This window comes from Podarcis tiliguerta (genome assembly GCF_965153285.1).
Source record: "Podarcis tiliguerta genome assembly, chromosome: 10".
Lineage (NCBI taxonomy): Eukaryota > Metazoa > Chordata > Lepidosauria > Squamata > Lacertidae > Podarcis > Podarcis tiliguerta.
The window spans coordinates 36,399,247-36,412,985 of NC_139543.1; the positions used below are offsets into that span (position 1 = coordinate 36,399,247).

At 44.8% G+C, this 13,739-nt stretch overlaps 1 protein-coding gene across 2 annotated transcripts in view; it reads left to right on the plus strand.

Moving 5' to 3' along the window:
* Positions 1-853: 853 nt before the first annotated feature.
* ALX1 (ALX homeobox 1) overlaps positions 854-13,739 on the plus strand; it is a 30,957-nt gene continuing 18,071 nt past the window's right edge. For both annotated transcript variants that reach the window (XM_083400994.1, XM_083400993.1), the window contains exons 1-2: positions 854-1,155; positions 7,197-7,501. In XM_083400994.1, the coding sequence (XP_083257120.1) occupies positions 933-1,155; positions 7,197-7,501 (528 nt within the window). In that variant the 5' untranslated portion in view covers positions 854-932. The remainder of the gene's footprint in view (positions 1,156-7,196; positions 7,502-13,739) is intronic.

A 13,739-nucleotide genomic window follows, 5' to 3' on the forward strand; every position in this document is an offset into this window, starting at 1 on the left:
AGAGAATATATTGCAGCCTTGTATGGAAATCAGACCTGTTGAGGGGATCGCTGCCCCACAAGCAAACGCCTATCGGATTCGGAGTTGGAAATGCGGATGTAATGAGACCAAGGGCGACTTACTTCCGAGTTAAAGGCGCTTCGCTCCTTCGGGGATGGTGACTTTCCGACTTTATTTCTCCGAATCCTTGAAACCCGGGCTTTCCAGACGCTGTTGGCAATTATTACCCTTCTTCACCTTTCTCGCACCCAGCCAGGACCCCTTTCGGTTCTCTTGGCGATTCCCACACAGATCCCCCGCCCCGAAGTGTAACTCCCCGGAGCTGGCGCTGCAGTTTGGCAACGCATCGCGGGACCCCCCCCCCCCACTTTTCTTCCTCTTCGTTTACCGCGAAGTCCAGAGAGCGCGGCGGGACACCCTCCCATCCCGCCTCCTCCGCCACGCTCCTCGCCTTCCCTGAGCTCCAGATCGCCGGCCCGTTTCCTGCTGCCCGTTCATACGGGCCGAAAGCAGACCAGAGTCCCTCCGGATCGCGGCGGCGTCGCGGGCGAGGGAGGGGGAGAAGGCAGGAAGAAGGCAGGGGGTGGGGGAAGACGCCTCTCGACTTGCAGAAGTCAAAGCGAAATGTGAGTTGGCTGCGGTTGGCCAGGGACTCTTCTCCGACCCCCTCCCTCCATCATTCGCTTGTCTACCCATCCGCTGTGGGCCGCCGAGGTTGCGGCGGGGAGTGGAGAGCGAGGGGGCCAGCGACTGGGTGGAGCCAGCGGAGGCCGCAGTTTGGAAAGGTTGCGCAAGAAGCCCCCGCTGCGCTTCAAGATATAAAAGCGCCGTCGAGGCGCCTCCGCCGCAGCACCAGCGACTGCAAGAGCAGCAGCAGTAACAGCAGCAGCGACGACGACTGGCCAGGCGCGACCGCGGCTCCGTCGAGGATTATGGAGTTCCTGAGCGACAAATTCGGCCTCAAGAGCCCCCCGGCGGCGGCGGGCAAAGGAGGCGACTTCTACCTGGCCTCCGGGGGCCCCCTCGAGCACGTAATGGAAGCGCTGGACGGCGGAGAGGCCTTCTACGGCAAAGGCGGAGGCAAATGCGTTGCCCAGGCCGCCTATAACCCGCACGCCAGGCTGGACAGGGCGTCCCCAGGCAGGGACGGCTCCGGTGAGTGAAGGGCTGGCAGTCCGTCCGCACTGCGGCCCAGGATTTGGGGCGAGTGTGTGAGGTGCGGGGTGGGGAGAGGGTGTCCGAAAAGCCGTCCGGGATCCGCTGCTTGGAGCGGCTCTCCTCCGGAAAGGGGTGGCGTGGCCTTCTGTGTAAACGGGATCCGGGTCGGCAAAGCGAAGCGGGTTCTTTTGAGCGTCTGCATGCAGAATGTTTTTGGAAAAATTTTTTTGGGGAGCGTGGGCAGTTCTCTCCTCTCCAGCAAAGCTCCCCACATACACACACCCACGCACACTAGGCCGGACAAGTTTGTGGCCCAATCTACCGCAGATTTGGAGTGTTCTTCTCGGGAGAACACCCCCCTCTTTTTCATCTCAGAAGAATCTGGGGCGCAAACGCGGTTTCCTAAAAGGTGATGGCGCCTTGGAGGCACCTCGAGGGGGGACGCTTCTCCCTTTGTGCAGAAGCCTCGCCAAAGACGGTCGCCACCTTAGTTATAGAATTTAGATTAGTTTCTCCGCAATCCCAACAGCCCTGGCCAGCTAGAAACATCCCGATCCGAGGACTTGGAAGCCCGCAAAAACCGGATAGCTAAAACCGGTTTCCTTCGGGGAGGAGAGTGTTTTTAGACGGGCCGCTCATTAAATGATGAAAACGAGATAAAAGTTGACAATGTGAAGGTGATGCTCCTCTTCTGTTGCATTCCGATTTAACTTTAACTGACGCCCGTGCCTGTAATTCCTCCGTCGGAAGTTGCGGCAGCCGCCAAGATCCAACGTCAATTCATCCCACCAGCAGCCGGCTGGTTTGCAAAGAGGATTTTACCTTCCGACGGCCTCGGGCTTTTCTTCTTCCTCTTCTTCCCCTTTTAAAGTCCTCCTTCGGGTGTCACGCAGCTTGGAGGCGTTCAGCTGCCCTTGCTTTTCTAGTTGTTGTTTTTTTTTACTCGTCAGCTCTGAAGCTGCCTCCCGCAGGACCTCAGATCCGCTTCCCCGCTCACCCCTGTCTTTAGGGATATGAGAAAGAAGGTAGCCTCCAAAGTCAGCATTTCAAAAAGAAAACACTCCCCCGACTCCTTTCCTTCTCCGTCTCTTCCCTGAAAGCCAAATCTGTGGAAGGATTTACAGCCGGAGTCTGGGAGCAGAAGGAGGGACCATAACGCAAAACAGAGAGAGGAACCGCGGAAGGACGCACATTTCGGTCTCGCCCTGCTATAGATGGGCCTTTAACTTTGCGCGTGTATGTGCTTATATATATAGAAAGAGAGAGAGGTTGCAAAGGCTTTGGCTACTACTGTTTTTACTCCTACTACTATTAATAGTACCCCGCCCTTCTATCTGGGTTGCCCCAGACACTCTGGGCGGCTTCCAAGATATTTAAAACACAATAAAACATTACACTACAATAATGCCTTTATCCATCTAGTGTGCGAATGCGTTTACCCACGTATTATCTTGATCGTCTTCTAAATCCGTCTGTCATCTATGGGTTTTTAAGCATAGGTAATAATAAAAGTTGGCAACACAAACATAAACGGATAAATTAATAATCTCATCATATAGACTAAATTATAACGACAGGCAAAACGGCGGCGCGCAGTTTAATTACACAACAGAAGGAAACAAGGAAGGCATTTAACTGTCAGCAACAGAAAAAGTAACAGCCAAGTATCGCAGGGAGTCGCGAATAAGCCAAAATGATCCTTCGGGAGCGGCTAAAATGTCCCAAAGCAACGAGAGTGCTCTAATGAGTATGTATGTTCATTATGAATGCTATTAGGTATATCAGAGCATTTTATATCTTTATGCTATTACTGAGGAAATTGGAAGCCGAAATGTTTAACTGCCCGACTTACACCCCCCCCCAGCCAAATATTCATATACATATTTTCCCCTGATCGGCTGCATTCGTCCAGGATCCGGAGTGTATTTGAATGCAGCACCATTTTTCTGATCTTCTCTCACACTACATTATAGCGACAATAATCTGACTCCAATTATTTTAAATTCAAATGTTATATCTGCTTTTTGGAGGTCAGTCGCCCGTCCTCCCCATCTTTGTCCGCTGCTACTTTCTTTACTTTAGACTTTTCTTGACTGAAAACAAAAGAAACGAACAAACAAACAAAAACTACTAAGGAAGGAGCAAGTAGGGGACTGCTTTCTCCCAAAATTCCGTCGGCTCATTTTACCCTTTCGCTTACTTTTCTACTCACCGGAAGTGCTGGCTAAGTTTGCTGGAACATCTGGCCGTGTCTGTAGAAACCCTCCAGTCTGCCAACGCTCCAGAAAAACGTGAGTTCACAAACCAAAATGCCAATCCAAACCGTCTTCAAAAGCACACAAATTTTCAGATCGTTCTTGGTCAGTTTCCTCCTCTTCCTCACCGGCTGAAATGATGATAACAGTACTACAAAATATGCAAGCCATTGCATTTGGTAATACCATAGAATCATAGAATTGGAAGGAACCGGCCAGAATCCTTTAGTCCAACCCCCTTCAGTGCAGAAATATTTTGCCCAACTTGGGGGTCGAAATTAAGAGTCTCATGCTCCACCGGTTGACCTATACCACTTGGTGTTAAAGCCAAGGGACACGTCGAGTAAAAAGAAAAATCTCGTGTCTACTCGGAAGTAAATCTCGTGGACTTCAATGGGGCTTACTCGTCGGTAAGTGTGCCCGTTTAGTTGCTGCCGCGGGTCATGTCAGTGGCAATTATACTTCCGCCCCTTATTTATAGATGCCATTTATACTTCCGGCTCTTGATGAATTCACTTGCCTTTGGGCATCATCCGTATGCTTTCTTACACCTTCCTGATCCTCGAGGCAATCGTGACTTGCAAATAAACCCCACAGATTTCCATTAGCATTGGTTGGAATGGGGCTCGTTAAATGTTCCGGGGGGGGGGGGGAGAGAGAAGACTGTGCTGCGCGTGGTACATTATGTAGCAAAATCTATAAAAACTGTCGCAAAAGGCACAACAACAAAAACCTGCTTTCAAACACCCAGTTTTTCATCTCGGAATGCAGCGCGACATTCTCTTCCTCCTTAACCTGCTCGCTGCCGTGTGTGCTTTCAAGCCGACAAACCAATGCGATGTGAAATGTTTATTGCAACCTCGTTGAGTTTAACGAGGTTGGAGATCTTTCCCATTATATACAGCGTATGTTAAAGCAAGGCGATTAAAAAAGGAAATTAAGCCAAACGATAAAAGAAGCCTGTCTGAAACTTTTTTTATGTCTTGTAAAGTGGGATGGATTTTCTTGCCAGCAAATGTTCCCCGGGCCAAAGATTTCACAGCAGAATTTTGATTCTGTTTGCTTTAACGTTAGACTCAACATTTGCCTGCCCTTTGCCTTGACTGTGAAATCTAAAAACGATCAGCTCTGTTTATAGTTCAATATTTGGAACAGTAATGAAGAATATAAAAATGAGGGAAGCATAAGGAAATTTTTGTAATTCCATGGGTCAATCTGCCTAAAAATGTCTAAATAGTAACAAACGACACATTTATTATCCTGCTGCAAGAGGTCTGTAAATACAATTCTTATTCTGAATTATTGGAATGCTGCTTTGAACATTTTGGAATAGTAAACCTAAAATAAAAAAAAAAAGAATCAATACAGTAGGAAGCACAAGCACAGCACAAACCTATGTGGCAGAATATTCTTCTAGGTAAGTTTTTAGATCACAGCCTTAAGAATCAGGTTTTTTGACATCAAAATGCAATATTTTCCTTGGTGCTTATAATAATGGAATCTGTTTTTTTAAAAAATAAAATAAAAAATACTCCCATTTTAATATTGTTTGACAGCAAGTTCACACAACTTCCAAAGGCAATTATTTTAAGTGTGTAGGACAAAAGTGGGAGAAAAGACCCACAAGATCCTTAGGCACAGAAAAAGTGAAATAATCCCTGGGGAATCTAACATTGCATGTTTGTGATAGGTTTGCCATAATTTGTATAGGTTTGGTTCTTATTTCAATTTGGGTCAATGCTGGAGGACAGTACTGGAGCATTTAACAGAAAGCAATACTAGTGGTAGGGTGTAAATCGTTGCCGGTTAGCTGTTTTAAATTGGGTACCTTAACTCTATATTGTTAAGAACTTATTGCTGAGAAGACTTGACCTACTGTGAACTCCTGTTCTGTTTTATAGCCCCAAACTACATTTACTCAGAAGTAGAGCCCTATTAAAGTCAATAGGAAATGTGTTTGCAGCCTTATTTGGGCGCTAGCTTCACTGATTTCAAAGGTGCTTACTTCTAAGTAAGTGTGCTGTTATGGGTCGCAGTCTGTGTCTGGTTAAAATTACAGAAAATGAACAGGAGGGTGTAAAGAAATTACAGGGAGTGGCAGAGAGCGTTAAAACAATCTTGAAAGGGCAGCTTGGGTGCCATCCTTTGTAATGTTTTACTGCCCTGAAGGACTGGAATTTCTCTACTCCCCACCTGTCAAAAGAAAGGGGGGGGGGAGTTGGAGATCATTCAAATCTTGTAACAGGCTGCATCAGTTATCTCAGAAATATTTAGCAAAAAAGGCTGGGAATTAGTTCAGAAGCTAAAGGGGGAAAATACTTTAATCCTTATCTTGGGCAGCAAGTGTTTTTTCAAAGATAAATGGTTCTTGTAGGACGAGTGCAAAAATATAGGAAATAATCTCTTTGACTGAGTTATGATTTTGAAGAGAACCCCCACCACTTTGTAAAAATACTCCTTAATTAAAAGCAAAGCCGCTATACAAAACCAAAAGAGCATTAAAAAAAATATAGTGGGGCGTTTTTATTTTTCCCCACTCCGTTCATTATTCTTGATTCGCAACTGCGCTTCTTTTCCACATACCTTTCTTACACACTTCCCTCCCTTAACAATTTAAAGCTACTATAATGGCTTAAAAAATGAAATAGTTTGGAAATTCATCCAAACAAAGCACTTTATAGAAAGTTTTCATATTCTCTTGGGTCTCTGCTTATTTAATCAGATGGCATTCTCTTACTCCCAGGTAAGCATGCAAAGGGCTATTGCTGAAGTACTTGAGGGTGAAAGCTGAAATAGGTTTGGAAGGGACAGAAATGAACCTAAGCACACTTCTAAGAACAGATGCATAGGACTGCAATGTGCCTTTGCAAGTCTATTTTGATCTGATGTTTAATACTACTACTACTGATAATAATAATAATAATAATAATAATAATAATAATAATAATAATAATGTATATGCTGCCCCAGCCACTCTGGGTGGCTTCCAACAAATTGAAACATTAAGCACAGTAAAACATCAAACATTAGAAACTTCCTTATACAGGGCTGCCTTCAGATGTTTTCTAAACGTTAGATAGTGGTTTATTTCCTTGACTTCTGATGGGAGGGCATTCCACAGTGCAGGCACGACTACTGAGATGGCCCTCTGCCTGGTTCCCTGTAACTTCGCTTCTCGCAGTGAGGGAACCGCCAGAAGGCCCTCGGAGCTGGATGTCAGTGTCCAGGCTGAACCATGGGGGCGGAGACGCTCCTTCAGGTTTACAGTGTCTATTATTTGGTTTGCTTGCACTGCAAAATGCATAGTTGTGATTTGAAATATAGGCGTCTCAAAGCAAATTCTCTTTGAGTCTCCATGGGACTGACTTCCAGGTAAATGTGGTAGCCGGCACTTTGCAAGAATGTATTCCAATAGCATGACTTAGACAGCAACCCTGGGGCTAGCCAATGTGGTGGACTACAGTTGCCACCATCCCTGCCCATTCCCCAATCTGGCTGGCGGTGATGGGAGTTGTAGTTCAACAAGATCTGGAGGGCACCACACTAGGTGGGCACTTTCCCTGGGAGTAAGTCACATTGAACTCCAGTAGGCATGCTAAGGTTCAAGAAAGGCATGGCTAAAGGCAGTTGTTAATATAAGCAGTCTGTGATTCTGGCATGGACTCTTCCTCTTCAGCTGTAGCCATTTCAATAATAATTCCATCCCCGCTTCCCTGCAAAATGCTTCCAAATTTAAAAACGAAAGGAACCCCAACCCAGGCTTGTTTCCCCTTTGCTGTACAGTGAACTATGGAATTACCAAAGTGGAAGGTCAGCCGCTTCACACCGAGCTGGGGAGACCTCTGGACAACTGCAACAGCCTCCGCATGTCCCCCGCCAAAGGGATGCAGGAGAAAGGCGAGATGGACGAACTGGGAGATAAGTGCGACAGCAACGTTTCCAGCAGCAAGAAGAGGAGGCACCGGACCACATTTACCAGTTTGCAGCTGGAAGAGCTGGAGAAAGTGTTCCAGAAGACACACTACCCCGATGTTTATGTACGGGAGCAGCTGGCTCTGAGAACAGAACTCACCGAGGCCAGAGTTCAGGTAGGAGCTGCGGTTCCATCCAAAAACAAAGCCGCTCATTCTGGAGGCTAAAAAAGCTCATTAGGCTGAGCAAGAGCCTTGTCTGAATTATCCCTCAGACAGAGGAGGATGTTGTGTTTCGATCTGAGGCTGGGCCAGCTGACTGCACGTCTATTTTGGTAGCTTTGCTACTCAACCAGTAAGGCATGTCAGCAGTCGTAATACTGAACAGATTTTTTCAAGGGCTTCACATCATTTCAAGTCCCACACAGCTTTAGGTACCTGACTGGATGCCTCTTTCTGTAGGTGCCTAGCTGGGTCTTAAGATCTTCCAAAGTGGCTTTTATCCTCTGAGTATGGTCTCCTTTTGAGGCATGAAATAGACAGAGAGGGGTCTTCTCAGTGGTGGCTCCCCATTTCTGTGGAATGCTCTCCACAAAGAGGCTAACCTTGCAGCAATATTAATGTCATTGTGGTATGAGATGAAGGTTTTCATATTCTCCTAGGCCTATTTAAAACAACAAGTAGTTTTTTTTTTTAATCTAATATCGGCAATCTTACAGAATATTATATGTCAGCTCCTCTTCTGGTATTGGGGAAAGAGGGTTAGCAGTTCAGTGCATTGCCATCTGTTGAGTAATAGCCATTGTTTATTAAGTAATATTTGTAACTGTTACCTCGGCTTGTTTTTAATATTTTGTTGTGTGTCACCTAGAGGCTGAGGTATTAGGTGACAAATAAATTTGATAAGTCATAGCCATCAGCACTAGCAGCTGTTGTTTTAGCAACTCTCACAACAGTCCTGTAAGGTGGACCAGGGTCAACGGGCTGAGACTAAAGCACAACGGCTTGCTTAGTTAGGGACATCTACCAAATTTGTGGGTTTTGAACTGAGCCAGACTAGCCCTATTTCACATATTCAGGGCTTTATTTTTGCATGATTCCGAAAGCGCCTTTGTGCCTTTGCTGCACTGTTTGCATTCTGGATGTGGGTGATGTTAATGAGGGAAAGAGAGCGGAAGAGAGGAACACATAGTTCATGCAATACATTAACATTATGGGCTCTGGAAATACAAAAGCCAGTGTAAGCAATCACACATGACAAGGATTTGCATCTGCAGAATGGTTATACAGTGTTGCACAAGAACTATCCACAGTCTCTAAAGTGTTATAATTACAGTTTCTATGTCTCCGAACCATTCTGGACAGTGAGCTGACACTGCTGTGTGGCATTAGCAGTATTTTACTGCTAATTTACTTCTTCTTTGGCAATCACTCTTAGCTGAGTAAGATTGTCTTCCATAAACACGGTTTTAACAATGAGTCTGTAAGTGACTATGGAGGCCAATTCTGGATCCACACGTCCTTCCATAGTGGGGACTTTGGTTTCCGGGTGGGAGTTGAGCATGGTGAGGGTTTGCCAAGCTTAGCACATTTCTCCCTTTCATCATATCAGTATCAATGAGGTGTTTTAAAAAGGATGGAATCTTGTATCCTATGGTCTATTGCATTAACCTGACAGGCTTCTATGCTTTGTTGTTAATCCCCCATGCTTAATGAACAATGCCATGCTAATTGTTGGCTTAAATATCCTTGTACATCTTTGAATGTGAACATTTGTGACTAATTAGGGCTGTTTAACACATTACCCCCACCCCCCTCATTTTAAGCTCCACACATCTAAGCTATTTAAATGGTACACTTAAAAATGCAAATTATGAGCCATGTACATGCAACCATCCACACAGCTAGGACTGGCGCCTGTGACCTGTGAAGCATATACGGTACTCAGTGGTCAAACCATTATGTAATGTATGAAAAGGCTTCACATCAGTTATAGCTATGCTCTTCAGTGTACGTTCTCGGAAGCAAATCCCACAGAAGTCAGCGGAGGCATGTTCAGAAGCTTGAAAGCATAATACACACTGATGCTTAAAGGAGAAATGGGTGTGCAGTTTAGCATGGCTACATCACTGGGGTCATAAACACAAAACAGTTCAAAGTAGAAGTTTTTTTAAAAAATACATGCCGTCCAATAAACTCTTGCACCTACTGTGGGTGTATTGGTGGAGACAAGATGGGAGGACATTCTTTGAATCAAAAAATGAGACGAAGTCAATAAAGAAACTGAAAATTCAGAGACCAAAATTTGTTCTGCAGTACATTACATTGATTCCAGTGGAACTTACTAAACATGCATGTTTTGGCTAACTTTTGTAACTTAAAAAGAAGTTTTTACACCCCCCCAAAAGATTAATCCATGGAAGTTTTTAGAAATAACTGCTGTCCATTTAAAGCAGTCTTCCTTGAACTGGCATCTTCTATATGTTTTGGATTCCAACCCTCAAATATCATTTCTAAAAAGTTGGAGTCCATAGCATCTAGAAGACACTGGGTTGGGGAAGGTCATTTTAAAAGCATTTGCATCTAGAAAAACATCCCGAATACCATAGCTAAGACCACAAAGAGTCTTGTGGCACATTAAAGACTAACTGATTTATTATGGTGTAAGCTTTCATGGAGTATAGGTCATGTCACTTCATCCGATGTATGGAGTGTTATCCTGAGTTGCAGGTATGTATAAATACCATGGGGTTTTGTATGTGGGGGTGTTAGCCATGAGGTCAGAGGGAAATTGAATGCAGAGAAGTACAGACAGTGATAAATACCTAATTAGCAATAGTAATTCACAAAACAATTGTTGATGACACAGAGATCCTGGCATTGGTCAGCCAATTAACATGCATAACATGCTAAAATCCTTTGTCTCAGTCCAGTCCTCAATCCCGAGGACTGTGTGGGTGTAAAAGATGCATGCAAAAACATGAAGGACGGAAATCTGGATTATGTCTTTTTACTGTTGCATATGTATGTATGTGGGTCTTTCTTTTCATTTTTTGATGGGGGAAGCACCACCCTTCCTCTAGGCTTTGGCTGTCTGGATCACTGCCTAGTACCTATTGGCCTGGGTCCAAAGAACTGCTTAGACTCAGGAAAGGGATTTGCTTGTTTCCCAGTGGAATTTTTGGCTTTTCTGTCAAACAGCTGACTCCCCCATGGCCATATCACAAGCCACTCTTGAAACTGCTCTTAGTTTGCCATGTGCCAGGGGAGAATATAGCAAGTTTGAGGCTGCAGTCCTAGACCAACGTACCTGGAAAGAAGCCCCTTTGAATTCATGGGCAAGGGCTGTAGTTCAGAGATGGAGCATCTGCCTTTGACCTAGAAGGTCCCAGTTTCAATCCCTGCTGTCTCCAGGAAGGGCGAGGAAAAGCTCTTGCTTGAAATCTTGTTGAGCAGCTGCCAGTCAGAGCAAGCAGTGCTGAGCCAGATGGACAAATGGTCTCTGACTTGGCATAAGGCAACTCCCAATGTTCCGTATCATGTTCCTTTCAGGCATGGTGAGCTTTCACATTGCTGTTAACAGGGGCAAGGAGTGGGGGTTGTGCTGAGCAGTCTCACCTCCAACACCGTGCTGTTCAGCCTGCCCTTCCTCTGATGTCTACACTAACAGCACCAACATCTGTAGAGAGGGTGCCATGGAACCGGAATGCTTCCAGATTCCATTGAAAGCTTTGGCTGCAAAGCTATGCACAAAACTCTCTTCACCGCAGACCTTTGTAAAGTAAGTGCCACCCAGTGGTGTAGCATGGGTTGCCAGCACCCAGAGCAAGTATTGTGTCTTCTAAGGCAAGTATTGCACCTGCTCAGGCTGGGGCAGCACCCCTGCCATGAGTCTTGCCAGCCATCCTCTCTCAGCTCCCGCCTGGCATGCTGCTCAGGTTTGATGAGCAGGTGGGATGACGAGCACTTCTTGTCAGGGCAGCAGCTGCAGAGGCACACCCCTAAAACTTTTTGCACCCGTGTTTAGCAACGTGGGGGCAAACAATGACTAAAGGGAGCTTCCAAGTTGACATGGGTAGGATTGCACTGCAAAGCTTTTACAACAAGCCTCTCAGTTCTTTGGATCCCGCCCACTGAGCCGAATCACATCCCATTGAACACCACAAGATAAAAATGGGAAAACAGTTTGCACATGCAGAAAATGCTGCAGATCGTGATAATTTGCAAACCAAATGAACCGTCAAATTCAGTGAAATATTTTTTCATTAGGAGGTAATAGATTTTTATAGTCTCCTCAATGGATGCCTGCCTTTAGGAAGTTTTGTACAGTGCTAAATCGGGAGAAGAGCTACAGAAGAAAATCTGAACAGAATAACTGACAATGTGAGGTTTACTCTTCAGACTGAATACAATTTTGTAATTTGAAAAGGCCTTGCTAAGAAATAAAGGAGACAGATATTCAAGCATGAGGAACTGAACAAAGGTGTCTGGTTCTGAACTTTCCAGGGCACTGGCACTTATAAAAAGTCAGTTTGACTTTTTATGCTCCTTCACTAGCAGATCTGCACACAACAAAACAAACCAACAAAAGATATGGCTATTCTTAGAATTCTAAAATGACATCCCTCCAATTGCATTCCTTCCCCTTAAATCCAGAATGTTCAGCAACTCTGGATTCTCTTTGAAAGTCTTGGTGCCAAAAAATAAACAAATTGGAGGTTATTTTTAAGTGTGTTTCTGAGAGTAAGTTCACAGAATCCAGATATCATGCTTTCAGATTACCCCCCCCCTTCATTTGTACCTTGATGTTGACATAACTGCAATTTCTGCCCATGCTCAACATCATTTTACACTCTTTGAGTAGAGTCAAGAGATCTGGCCGTAAGTGGGATGGAGCTTGGCTCAGTTTTATCTTCTGGGTTGCAATAAGTTTGGGCTCTCTCATGCCACATTGTTGTCCAAGATGGGTAAAGGTGCCAGAATCAGATCTGTCTAGTTTTGTGTGGAGCACGATAAAGAGAGCGTGGATTTACAGTCTGTATATATTATGTGCTCTCCTTGGAACAAAATTGCTGGTTTCAGTTTCCCCCCTTGAGAATGTTTATTTTATGCTTTGTGTACACAGAGATTTCCGTGCTTATTGAACTAAATGCCCTGGATTTTTGCATTTCTGATCAGCCTACTGAAAAAGGCCAATGCAAGAAACTGGGGATCTTTCTTCCTCCGAGTCTTCCATCACAATATTAAGCAATTTTCAAAGGCCTGACATCATTAGAGACCCGCATCTGGCTAGGCAGGGATAACAAGCAGCAGATTGTTGCCTTGTTTTGTATAGGCAAATGGTTACTTTATCTTTGCCAAGAGCTGGCTTTGAGTAAATCGATGTAAACAGAAACATTTTGGGGGAGTGTCAGCATTAAAAAATGTGGGTTTCTTCCCCGTCAGTTCCTTTAAATTCAAGCAAATTGTTTTATTTAGTTTAGCCAAATGACTGGCTGGATATGCTCCGTACGTCTCCCTTCCGCGGCATTTCATCAAGATCCAATTTAAGTTTCGTCCTGCATCCATGCCGAGAGAGTCAGCCTGAACCTAATTTATCGGAGTTGTTCTCTTTCCTGCCGCATGTCAGTGGATTAATTGGCACCCAGCTTAAGGAGATTGTCAAGGACTTTTTCAATGAAAGGGCCTCATTACTAAATTCCCATAATATGTTCTCTCTGCCTCCTGCGGAGACAGCAAGGGGAGAGGGAATGGTTTCTTGTAGCCTTCGGCACAATAGATAATACAAATTTGCCCACAAGAGGTGCAATCCTGCAATTGGTTAAGGACTGGAACAGCCCCATTGACTTCAGTGGAATTTCTGCACCAATCGCTAAGGGCAGGATTGCACCGGCAGCCTAGGTTCATAAAAAGAAAAGAAATGCTTAACAGGTTTGAGCCGGGGTTGTGCTTTGATTGTTTGGGGGGGGGCATTTTTCAAAACTGACGCATTAAATTCACAACGGGTCTATGGAAATTAAAAGGCCGTCCCTGCTGCTTTGGGCAATATTAGGAAGGGGGCGGGTACATGTGTGTTTGGGTATCCTGAAGGGCTAAAAGCAATAAATAACCTCCACAAATGATTAACACTCAAATCAGTTTCAGAAACATTTCTGTTTAAAGTTCCTGCTCCAATATTAGATTTGAAATGCATCAAGGGCTTTAGTTCTTTCCTCGTTTGCTGATCTTTAAACATGAGCCAGGGGAAACAGCACTATTTTTGAGCTCGGTTTAACGCTGTGTAATTTGACCAGAAATGTTGTGGCACGGAGGAGAACAACCTCCCTGCCATTTGACACCACAGTGCTATTTTGATATTTGTTTCAAGTTGCGTTTTGTTTTTGTTGTTGAAAGAAACAGGATCCATTTATTTATT